This window comes from Marmota marmota, unplaced genomic scaffold, assembly GCF_001458135.2.
Source record: "Marmota marmota marmota unplaced genomic scaffold, marMar, whole genome shotgun sequence".
In the NCBI taxonomy this organism is placed as follows: Eukaryota; Metazoa; Chordata; class Mammalia; order Rodentia; family Sciuridae; genus Marmota; species Marmota marmota.
In genome coordinates this window covers 9,487,715-9,501,014 of record NW_026000119.1, presented here as the reverse complement: position 1 = coordinate 9,501,014, position 13,300 = coordinate 9,487,715, and the positions used below count along the sequence as shown (strand labels likewise).

At 33.5% G+C, this 13,300-nt stretch overlaps 1 protein-coding gene across 6 annotated transcripts in view; it reads right to left on the bottom strand.

Moving 5' to 3' along the window:
* Positions 1-13,300, bottom strand: part of G3bp2 (G3BP stress granule assembly factor 2) — a 90,141-nt gene that overhangs the window by 19,565 nt on the left and 57,276 nt on the right. For 5 of the 6 annotated variants that reach the window (XM_048784837.1, XM_048784836.1, XM_015499288.2 and 2 more), the window contains exons 2-7: positions 6,462-6,580; positions 3,507-3,588; positions 2,581-2,754; positions 1,919-2,009; positions 943-1,045; positions 129-309 (exon numbers count right to left, since the gene is read on the bottom strand). In XM_048784837.1, coding sequence (XP_048640794.1) covers positions 129-309; positions 943-1,045; positions 1,919-2,009; positions 2,581-2,754; positions 3,507-3,588; positions 6,462-6,556 — 726 coding nt within the window. In that variant the 5' untranslated portion in view covers positions 6,557-6,580. The remainder of the gene's footprint in view (positions 1-128; positions 310-942; positions 1,046-1,918; positions 2,010-2,580; positions 2,755-3,506; positions 3,589-6,461; positions 6,581-13,300) is intronic. The other variant, XM_015499292.2, reaches the window with a different exon arrangement.

Sequence of the window (13,300 nt, the reverse complement as noted above, 5' to 3'; positions counted from 1 at the left end):
CTTTCATATACATAAAAAATGTATAGTTTACTATATTAAATAATTTAACACAAAACAGTCATGCTTCATTAATGACACCAAATATATATGTGTAATGTTAGAGGTCTAAAGAGTTTCTTTGATCTAACCTTTGGTGGTTCTTGTGGCAGAGAAACTGGTTCTGCAGGAGGAGGAGTAGTAGACTTCTCCTCTAATTCTTCTAAGTTCTTTTCTTCCACCTGTGGTTTCAGCTCTTCAGTCTTTGTTTCAGATTCTGGCTCGGGTTCAGGGTCATGAGAGGATTCTTCCAAAGGTTCCTCTATGCCATTACTACAATAAAGTGTTTAGTTTACTCTTCAGTATAAAATGATCAGTTACATTCAATGTCTCTCCAGTCCAAAGAACATAACTAGTTATAAGTTTTTTGTTTTTGCAGTATTGGGGATCAAATCCAGGCCTCTCATATGCTAGGAATGCACTCTAGTACTAACCTATATCTCCAGCTCAACCTAACAATTTAAAAACTTGATTAACCAAGAATATTTTTACAAAAGTACTAATATTTTATAAACCCTTTATTTTATATAATGTTTTACATAAAATAGAACGCTTACTCTGTGTTATCTTAAACATTCTACATTAATAGTAAATCCCCACCATTTTGATGCAAACATATTCAATTTAATGATACAATTCTGTCCAAATTTCTTGCATACACACAATAGAACTCAAATACTGGCCTACTAGGTAGTTTTATCAAAAATCTATTTCCAGGGGCTGAGGGTGAGACTTGATGATAGAGTGCATATTTAGTATGCACAAGGCCCTGGGTTTGACCCAAAGCACTCACTACTAAAAGAATTTTAAAATAAATTTTTTTAAACTTCCAACAACAATCCTAGAAACAAAAGCTACCTTGCAACTAGTTCAAACCAAACGTAACCTTGCAAATATTATTCTTACGTCACAGGGTGAGCTTCATAGTAACCACTGTTAGCATTTTCTTGCACAGGTTCAGGAGATGGTTGTCTTTCTTCTTGTTCCTCTTCTACTTCATCTTCTGACTCTGACAATATATAATACATGACATTTTTTTAAGAGGGTTTATATAATTTCTAATACATATTTTTAATATGTTTAAGGAAGTGGAATACTAGTTTAGAAGACAAATTTTTACAAAGCTATTCAATTTCAATATTTTTTCTTAAGAAACTTAAAAGAACAAGCAGGATAAAGTTTTTATTGTACTCTATTTTAACAAGACATATTAATAAAAAAAAGGAACTAAAATACATAACTCAATTTCCTTGTGACCTCTACTTAATAAAGCAGTAATTATAGAGAAGGAAACAAACTAGTGTACACTAATGGAAGATCAATCACATAATTACAGTATTAGCCACAAAATGGACAGCCAATAAAAATATATTAGGTGAAGGGGGAAAGAAAAGCTTTTATCAGGGCTAGGGCTGGGGCTAGGGCTGGAGCTGGGGCTGAGTGGTAAAGCACTCGCCTAGCATGCCTCGTGAGGCACTGGGTTCGATCCTCAGCACCACATAAAAATTAATTAATAAAATAAAAATATTGTGTCCACCTATAAGTAAAAAATAAACATTTTTTAAAGCTTTTATCAGTTAACTCCATTTTGATAAAAGTGCTAGTAAGCATAGGATTAAAAAAAAAAAAAAGTCTATACATAATAGGCACCAAACTTATGATTACCTAAATGGGATGACACTGATGAAAACTTTTATGTTTGATAAAATTTCATAACAAACATCACTATCTTTCCTAACAAAAAACAAAGGGTGAAAGAGAAGAAAAGGAAGTTTGACTTAGTTACAGTAAAAGGCTAAATTTCTAAACATTTCATACTTAGAGAAATTAAAGAGTCCTTAAAAGCACTGGCAGAACCCTTTTATCGTCAAAATAATCTCACCTTCATCAAGTTCTGGTTCAGAATCACCAAATACTTCATCTTCATAGCGAAACATATCATTGTGAACATAAAATTTATTTGGAACAGATCCCTACAGATAAACAATGTACAAATACTCCATTAATATCCATGAATTCAATATTACTCATTGACATATACAATTTTAATACCAGAGAGAAAATCTGAATTCATTATACTTTTCCAAAGCTAGACACACTATGATGTTAATCTAATATAAACGAAAACTCTTCTCAATAGAAGAAAATCAGGACCAATTAATAAATAGAACTTTTCCACCCCCACCCCCTCTGTGTAATCTTTGAAATATACAAATACAGGGACAGGGATGTAGTTCAATAGTAAAGCACTCGCCTAAAATATGCAAGGTTCTGGGCTTGAGCCTTAGCACTGCAAAATAAATAAAATATACCAATATACTTTTATATTATTTCTATATACTTAATCACCCATTTATATACTTGTATCAATCGGTACCTAACTTCTAATTCCATACAGTTTTAGTACAAGGACATACACAAATAAATTGTATTAACAGATCCAATAAAATTTCTCAAAAATACACAAATCTAAACCTATTAGAAGAAACTCCTGGACACATTAACCAATAATTAACAAATTAAATCATGTAAATGAAAACTTACTTCAGGAGCCAGAACAAAGGTCTGCATAAACTTCCTTTCTGGCTGTCCACTGTTAGACAGCAAACCCATGACCTGAACAACTACTCCATCACTCAAGGTTGCATGAGCATCCACATGACGAATCTTAGTATGACATTCACTGAAGTTCAGAGATAACACTTTGTGGTGTATATCCTTTATAAAGCAAAAGAGGGAAGGAAATACAAATTCTTGTGATTCTGCACTACCTCAACAAAAACCATTACCTACCCATGATTTCCTCATACCTCCAAAACATTAACTACTTAATCTTTCTACTTCACTTGAATCCATTATACTATGCTACACACCAGTGCCAGACGATGCTCCTAAAAAGACCATTTTCCACATTTCATCTCCCTATACAAGAAATCAGAATGGCTCTCAGATTTTGTACAGTAATCTGAGCTTGGTATACAGCTTTCTCCTACTTTTCTGTAAGTAGTAAATTTCACAGTGTTGACTGTGCCTTGACGTCACATCTAATTTTACTTTATTGTCATATTTGCTGATGCACTTTTCTACTTCGAATTTCTTTGTGTTTGGTAAGGCTAAATCTTGGGAATCTAACTGAAGTCCCCCATCTTTTCAGTCTTCCTTCCCTAGTAAGTCAGAGAATATACTTCTGTGCATTCCTGAAAGAGGGTTCAATCTACATGTGTAGAAACTTACACTAGTTATTTCATGTACAATTATCAAGGATATAAAACATCACATTTTCTTCACTGTATCCATCCCAAAGTAATACCATGTTTCAAACAAAATGGATGTATGTTTAAGAATTCCAAGCGCATTTGGTAATTACCGAAATTCATTCCAGGTACAACTAATAATTATAATGAAGAAGAAATCCTTTTGAGATCTCTCTATTAACACAAGATGTTTAAAATTTATGTGAAATGACTTACATTTTGGCCATAAACAGCTTCCTGGGGCTTTCCACTAGCATCTACTCCACCATGAACATAGGAAGAATTCCGACCATAAAACCTATAAAAACAATAATAATTAAGGATTACTAATGAATTAAAAGGCAGTAGAGTTCTAGCATCAAACAGACTAGGCCCTAGGTCCAGCTGTCACTAGATGGGTAATCTTGGTCAAGTTACTTAATTTTCAATATTTAAATTCAATTTCATATATAAACACATACATATATACATATGTATATTTTTGGTACTTGGGATTGAACACAGGGGTACTTAACCATTGAGCCACATCCCCAGTCCTTTTTAAAACTTTTTAAATTTTGAGACTAGGTCTTCCTAAATAGCTTAGTCCATCATTAAATTGCTGAGGCAGTCTTTGAACTTGCCATTCTCCTGCCTCAGGCTCCTGGGCCAGTAGGATTACAGGCTTATGCCTGGCAGTTCCCTTAGCTACAAAATAGTAGAGTAGTTAACTACCTCCACAGAGTGTCACAAGAATTGAATGCTTAGTGTATCTGGCACACTAAGATGATAATCATTAGCTATTCTCTTCTAGTACTTATCACATCTTTATTTCAAGTGAAGAATGAAATAGTCCAAGTACACTCTAAATACAAATGCTCTGGTAAAATTCATCTTCTTCAGATAAAAAGACTCAGTTACCTAGATTTGTCTAGAAATCAGATGTTCCATTTAATACTCAGAGCTCCAAATGATTACTAACTCCAAAGGCTTCAATTAAAAGTTTAGATTTTAAATTAAAACAATTCAGACCAAGTAAAAAGTGTAATTACTTCAGCATCTAATTTCTCATTAATATTTTTATGTTGTTCCAAAGTAGATAATAAGTTAAGACTTTCTCTGGTATTACTTAAAGTAATGAGAATTAACATCTTTCTAAATTAATGTTATCAAAAATGTAAAGCTAATTTTTTCAGAGAGAATTCATCTCCATCATAATAAAACATGTAAGAAGTTTTTCTGTACCAAGCAATATTCTCAGTGCATGGCATATATTGATTCATTTAATTCTCCTAACAATCTCATAAAATAAACACTATTATTTAAATGAGCAGACAGGTTCAGAAGAGATTGAATGAACTCCCCATATCATATACCCATCAATAAGAGCAGCTAGGACAAGAACCCAGATAGAAACTGACTCCAGAGTCCACACTTTTAAGCACTATCCTATATTTAAAAATTTACACTATTTTCTCTATGTACTGCAAAGTGGCATTATTTTTCTAAAGAAAAATTTGACAGAGTATGTGTGTATGTGTAGGAAAAGCCTTAGAAAGAATCATACCTTTTAAGTAACAATTCCGGGAACTTATTTCTAAGAATATAACTTAACTAGTAAAGTGCACAAAAATGCATGGTTAAGGACATTTCTTAGTGTTGTTTATACCAGTAAAATATTTATAACAATCTTGATTTTAAGAGGGAAAGTGGTTAAATAAGCTGGGTATAAAACAGCAGTCTATGCTGTTTCTTAACATGATGGTGAACATGATAATGTACAGTCCTACTAGTCTAAACTTTGCTTTTATTGTTTCTATAAGAGAAAATGCTAATATCCATATTATGAAAAGTCCTTATATTCCAGTTTCCTCCCAACTCTCTCACATACACTCTCATATTTTTATTTTTATAATTACAAAAACAGTTATTCACTTTGGGGTTGGGTGGAGGGCAGCATGTTAATTATAACTTATATACAAGTAGTTGTAGATGAATTTCTAATCTCCTTACTAACCAGGAATGATCCGGAATTAATTATTAGCCTCAGTTGTTCAATCTGGAAAATGAGATAATAAAAGCACCTACACTTTTTTTTCTTTTTTTAAAAAGACTTCCATAAGGATTACATATGATGATACACATATTTCAGTACTTGGAAAGGAGTGCAACAAACATTATTTATAAAAATACCCCTAGAAAGCAGAAAATATTACACATATGTTCAACAGTGCAGGACAAATTATAAAAGCGAACTTTATAGAACACTTGATTAAGACGATCTACAGATGAAGGGCTGGAAATGTTGGTTCAGTGGCAGAACACTTGCATAGCATGTGTGAAGCTCTGGGACTGATCTTCAGCACCACCAAAAGAGAGAGAGAAGGATAGATACATCGAGATCAACAGATGAATTTAAATCTTAACAGCCTTTTCCCAGAGGAAGAAAAATGATATATTTCTCTTTAACTCACTCAGTGTGTTCTACAGCAAATACTTAACAAATCCTGATTCTTATAAGAATCTCACCTTCTACTTGCCAAGATATAACCAGAACAAAATAAGAACAACCCACAACATAAATCAATTTCATTTCAATCTCTGGAAAAATTAGCTTACAGCTGGCCTAACTCTTGCCAAAACAGTAAACAAGGCTACTATTATTTTACCAAGGAACACTATTTTTATTCAAATACAAATTTTCATTAAGAATATAACTGATTAATTTCCCGAGACTGTAAAAGCTCAAAGATGCCTTAAGACATTATTTCTAATTTCATATTGGAACCCATTAGTCGGTCATGTCCCAAATTACTCTTTTAATGAAATATAAAATGCAAGAGTTTACAAAAAAGTATGTGTATGCATATATACATACATACATATATATGTATGTATGTGTGTGTGTGTGTGTGTGTGTGTGTGTGTATATATATATATATATATATATATATATATATGAATGAATGTACTAAGTACTGGGATATAATGTGTTTTTTTTACTGTGGGCTATAGTAAAAAACTTTAGAAAAAATACCAGTCTTGAGTCATTACATGATAAAAAGTAGCAGATATGGCTTAGAGATGTTTATAAAGATACTGTTAAATTATGAGGAGTCAGGAAAGTTAAAATATATGTAGTAATAAAAAAAAAAACTAATAAAAACACTAAATAATTTGTTTAAAATTTACCTGTGTAAATATTCTGGAGCTTTATTCAGCAAAGTATAATATTGCCTCACAAACTCCCGCCCTACAAGCAGCGGACTGGGCTTCTCCATAACCATTTCTTTGCTGCACAATGTCAAATGCTGAGGGAGCAAACACAAGAATAATTAACTATTAAAAAATCATCTTTGTAAACTACCATGAAATACATTTTCTTACCACTGAGCTACATCACCATCCCTTTTTTTTTTTTTTTTTTGAGACAGGGCCTCGCTAAGTTGCTGGGGCTGGCCTCAAACTTGCAATCCTATGAAATGTTTTTTTAAGACATAAAAATGGGAATAAAGAAAATTAACATTATTCATTAAAACTAACTTACAACAAAAGTCCTATTGGCACACACCTGTAATGCCAGCTACTTGAGAGGCTAAGGCAGGAGAATCAAAAGTTGGCAGCCAGCATGGCTAACATAGGAGACCCTGTCTCTCCTTCCCCTCAAAATGAGGGGTGTTGGGGATGTAGATTCATGGAAAACCAAGTGTCTAGCATGGTGAAACCCTGCATTCAATTCCCAGTACAAAAAAAATTTTTTTACAACAAAACAATAATTTCCAGTCTTGAAAGTTTCCATCTTCTTTTATCCCTTCTTGATTTCCCTAACCCTTAGTATAGGAGGAAGAACTTTCTTATTCTTAAAAGAAATTCCAAGAAGAATTAGCACAAAATAGACACAACTTCTCATCATTTATGCTTATAGCACACAGAACAACCAAAACTATAACATTAATAACTGAGGAGAAGAGAGGCAAAAATATATGCAAACCTGAGTATGACTTGTTTTTCAAAAAAACATGTAATTGGGATGCCGGTGCAGCTCATTAGTAGAATGAGTGCTTTGTATAGATAAGGTCCTGGGTTCAATCATAAATACAAGTTATTTATACATACATAAAATCAAGCATCCTTTTTCACTATACTTCAAATCACTTGAACAATAATCAGTAATTAACTTTTGGGCAAATAAAAATGCAGCTTAAATTCCTATTTTAACAAATTTGAACACACTTTAAACAATTAAAAACTTTCATAGCCAAAAACAGCCTACAATAGTCATGACAATATGATGCCGTTTTCATAAAAGCCAGGTATTGATTACGATAGAACATAGATAAGACTGTAGCACTACACAATTCTAGCAACTTCCAATTCAGCTTTACATCATGTTCTACTGGGTTCCTTCCTTCTCCCTTTGCAATTGTCCTGAAATTTTCAAACTTGATGTACAAAAATACCCAAATATGTTTAAATGTATTTATAATGCCCAATTTACTTTCAGAAATAGTAAATTCACAAAGCCATGTCCAGCTATACCCCTTTTGAGTGCCACTTATTTTCTCCAAACCTAAAACTTCCAATAAGGTAGTTAGGCTAACTACCCTTAATGCACAGAAGGACTGTCACTTCCTACATTTAAATAATAGATGATCATGATAACTACTCATCATGTACAATTACAAGAATAGGAACTTAAAAATGAGGTAGCAAAGCTGGGATGAGAATGCAACTCAGTGGTAGAGTACTTTCTTAGCATGTACAGGCCTTGGATAGATTCCCAGCACCACCAGAAATAAAATAAAACACAGTAGCAAAACTAAGCAACTTAATGTTTTTATTTCAAATAATGGGAGATAAAAAAAAGTACAGCTACCTAGTAAGGCTTTATAATTAAAATGGAGAAATTATGCAATTTTAATATTGTTACAATGGATGTTAAAATAATAATAAAGTGCCGGGTATCCTATGCCTGCAACCCCAGCAGCTTAGAAGGCTCAAGGCCAACCTCAGCAACTAAGCAATGCCCTAAGCAACTTAGTGAGATCCTGTCTCAAAATAAAAAATAAGGGCTAGAAACGTAGCTCAGTGGCAAAGTAGCCTGTGTTAAATACCTGGGTGGGGGAGGGGACATAGAATAAAATACCCCTGGATAATACAATTATGTACAAAACTTTCTTCAAACTGTGACAGAAATGCTATTAGGGAGCTGAGGATGTCACTCAGTGTAAAGAGCTTGCCCTGGGTTCAATCCCAGTACAGCAAAAAGAGGGAGAAAGAGGGAGGGGAAGGGAGGGAAGGAGAGAGGGAACAGGGAGGGAGGGAGAGAGGGAGAGAGGGAGAGAGGGAGGGAGGGAGAGAGGGAGGGAGGGAGGGAGGGAGGGGGAGAGAGAGAGAGAGAGAAGGAAATAAAGAAATGCCATTAGGGATCATTTCTGGATTTTGGGTAATTTCCACATCTTGTACAGTAACACCTGTTTTTATCTCAAATTTCATCATATCCATAAAATAAATATTTCACCTACCATTTTTACCTTTACATATTTGGTTCTTTCTCAAAATAAAAAGTTGCCAAATACACATATCAAAGACAAGTCAAAATACATTTAAGATTCATTGTAAAAAAGTTCAAGAGAGGCTTCAAATTGCTCACTATATATAAAGTCACTGAAGTATGCTGGTCATAATAGTATCAACTGAAATCAAAAGTGAAGAAGAGATAACCAATACTCAATTTATCATTATTCAGTAAGTTATTATTTAGCATAACTTATTCAAAGGAGGAAAGAGGAAACATTAAAAACGAAACTCAAATGGTGAATGAGATAATGTATAAAATGAGTTATGTATAGTCCACTATTTGTTTTAAAGTGAGGAAGAAGCTCCCCAGAGGATGGTAAGACAAAACGAAGATGTTACTAAGAAACTGTTTCAATACAATACTTACAGATCAGGTCTTTACCACTCTTACTTAAAATGACTCAATTCAGAAAGCCAAGATATAATTAATTGATGGAAATCAAGCAGAAAGTGAAGGTACTAGAGAAAAGAAGAAAGAAAAAACCCTACTACTTATTTACGGACTAATACATGTGTCTTTCATGAGCAACTGCCTTTTTTTACCCACCTTCCATTTCTCTGCCCATCTTCCAATTTTCTCCCCTTGAGAAGGGAGATTAGTTCAACAAATAAGGAATGGCATCAAAAAAGTATTTGGTATAGATTACAGATGGGCCACAGAACAAGTAGTTTGAATAGGTGGGGAAAATATATTGATATTACTCAATTTTGTAACACATACATAGCCAGTGCATATAAGAAAAAAAAAGCCAAATTACACTCAGAATAAAATGTGATTACAAATAAAAAGAATAGTGTGCTTTTTATTCTTCATGGCTATGTAACCCAACTAACTGATAAATGATTATTGGATTTGGATGTTTCTTTTTTTCTTTTTAAAGTCATCAAAATAAAGTTCAGAACACAAGAGTGAGGAAAAAAACGTATCTATGATCATGAAAAAGTCTCAACCTTCCTGAATCTCAATTTCCTAAAATAAAAATTGAGAAGAAATCTCTGGTCAACCCTAGAAGACCACACACAGTATAAAAACAATCTTAGAGGTTGCTCTTGCACCTTTAAAGATAAGAGCAATTATCACCACTGCTTTACAGAAAGTGACATTTCATGTATTAAACCCCATTTCTTGCAATGACACCTGAAAACAGGGAGATTGCACTGTGTAGTAAGACACAATATAAAATTTATCCTGGCTCTGGATAAACAAATCTTTTGTGAATTAAAAACATTAGCAATACTATTTATTTATACAGATCCTAAGATGCTTATATCAGCTTCATTTCACTTTACAGAGCCTGGAATACCTTTTAGAGACTAAGGTCATTCTATTCTTTTACTCTGCCTACCCTACCTCAAGTCCCTGTGAATTTTTAATCAATATCCCTTTTATTCATTACAGTTTCTTAAAATTTTTCCTTTCCATTTGCCTAGACTTAATTCCTGAAGCACATCTACTCCAGCTCTCATAAGAAACTGCTCAAAAATCAATTGTCACCCATTCTTTATGAATCTCTCAATAATAAACATTGAGTGTGTCAATAATACACATTGAGAGGTAGTAAAGGAAGAAATAAGAAACACAAATAAGACCCCCCAAAAAAGTCACACTAGGCTTTAGATTCTACATAATATATTCATCTCCTCAACTTCAAAATAACTTTTTTTTTTTAAACTGGGTATCATGGCACACAATTATAATCCCTATTTGGGTAGCCAAGGCAAAATCCTAAGTTTGAATCAGCCTGGGCAACTTAGGCAAGACAGTTTATCAAAGTAATAAAAATGACTATGGATGTAGCTCAGTAGTAGAGTGCTTGCCTAGTATGAGGCAGGCCCTGAGTTCAATTCCCAGTACCACTAAGAAACAAGAACAACAAAAATAATGAAGCCCACCCCCCCCCACACACACACACAAATTATGGCTTTTCCTGCTAATGAAAACTTCAACTTTTAGGCAATAAATATAGAGCTTATTTAAATTTACTTTTGAAACTGAGAATAAAGGAAGTTTAGTAAATCAATAATATAATGGGGCTGCCTCCAAGTTAAACAATCTCAGGTTATGTTAACACAGACGCAAAGTCTAAAATGAGGTGACAGTTCTGAGATAAATACAAATTACAGGAAGGTAGATTTGGATTCAATATAATGCAAGAATAACCAGTTATTCAAATGTCCAACAGTTACTTCATAAATAGACAGTCACTCTAGGTTTTCCAGACATTAACTGAACAAGTTAGCAGAAATATAGTAAAGGGATCCAAAAGAGTAAGATTAGGTTCTTCCAACACTAAGATTCTAGAAGTCTGTTAAAAAGAATCGAACTTTTGCCTAATCATCTACAGTTATTTCATATCTTCCTACCTATAATGATTGAAACACTCTGCATTCATCTGGGCCCAGTTAAAATATTGTCCTCCTGAAAATCTTCCACAATCCAACAGACTATAGCTCTTTCCTCTAATTTTCAAAGTTCTTTTGGCATTTATCATGGAAATTTATTAATCATATTCTGTCCTAAGTTACCAACTGTGCAACTAACTATCTTAGTCTTCTTCTCCATTTCCCTCTCAAATATTATAACTTAGCTCTTCCTTGAATGCAATTCTCTGGAATTTCACAATTCTTTGCAACCATCCAATGACTTCTGCAAATCCTCCACCTGTCTGAATTATCACAGTAGGACACTTCCTCACCTAAATATAAAATTCCAATGACAGGGCAACTTTCCTTCTCACCAAAATGCTAAATCTTCACAATTCTATATTCTAACCTGTCTGGCAATTTCAGATATCCTAACAGCTTCAGCTGTCTCTAGTGTGTGCACGTATACATATACATACATAAACACACACACACATATATATATACAGTTTTTACCCTACGCTCAGACTTTGCATTTCTAACCATGTGCTAAATACCATACGATTCCATAAGCAACTCAATTATACACACCTTCAATATAGAGACATCTATTTTCTGATCTCCATTATGGTGTCTCCTCCTTCTAGGTGAAGGCTTAGTTGTTAAGTGACTTTCCCCCTTTAAGCTTTGCCTTTCAAACTATGAAATCCTGACAACTCAAATCTCTTGGAATTGTCCCCTCCATTTCACTCCCACTGAATTAATTCAGATTGTATAGATCTTCCTCAAAAGTCTTCCAGTACAAAAAAGAAGAAGTAATAGTAGTCATCTTCCAAGCTCCTGTATCATGTATAGAATACATTGTACAGAGTAAAATCTTAACACCTGAATTCAGTTCGGCATATTAGGCCCTCCAAGGAAATACACTGACAATTCAAGGTTCTAACCAACTTTTCAAATGTATATCCTACTACATTTCTCACTCCTGTAACAACAGTTATTTATACTTTGCCATTCAATATCATTCTCTGAATTTTCATTCTCTGGGACTTTATCTTAATTATGTTGTTCAACAGAAGCTTGAGTGAATGAGACATGCAACAACCAAAAAAAAAAAATCATTCTATATACTGAATATCTACTATATGTGCGCCAAAAACCATACGAGGAAAAACAGTAGTGAAAAGGACAGACGTGCTCTGTTCAAAGGAATTTAAAACACAATGAAATAGAGAATTCCTAAACATAATTATCTTATATGATAAAATTATAAACCCTCCACCAAGAATATATACTGCTTGAATTGAACAGGAGTAGAACTATGACAAGCACAAAATGAGAATTCAATATTCACAACCAGAATTAAAAGAAGTTGTAGATAATGTCTTCCTAAAACTTCATACCAACAAATCTTTCCTCTCCCAATTTCAAAAACCTACTCAAGGTCTTATCCCAATTCCACCTGGTCTTCCTATCTTTGTTCTCCAGGCAAAATTAATTACTCCTTTCTATTAGTATTATACATATATTTCTTCTTTAGTTTTTATTAATACCCCTAGCATGACCATCTCCTATTTAGAAGACCCCCTCTATATTAATGCTGAGTGTAAGTCTGGCACAGTTATGCTCCTAAGAGATGCTTAAAAGACATTTTCCTTGCAGCATCTACCATTACTTTGCATAAGAGATTAGACAAAAATTTTGAATGCATCTGATACTAAAGACCTCTTTAGAACAAAGAAACAACTTATTAAAACACAAAGACAATGCCAAACACAGTTCACATGCCTGTAACTCCAATGACTCAGGAGGCTGAGGCAGGAAGATTATAAATTCGAGGCTGACCATCTCAAAAATAAAAAGGTCTGGGAATATAGCTTCTGGATACAACAAAACAACACAACACAAAGATATTTCAATAGTAAATTAAGTTGCTATGGGGGAAATGTTAATAGATTAAACCGTTAAATGATTAGCCATGCAATTTCAAAATGATTCTAAAAGTCCATTTTCTACATTCCCAGGCTTTTTTATATATAAAATGTCCATAAGTACACATTTACATGAAAACATACTACTCCTAATAA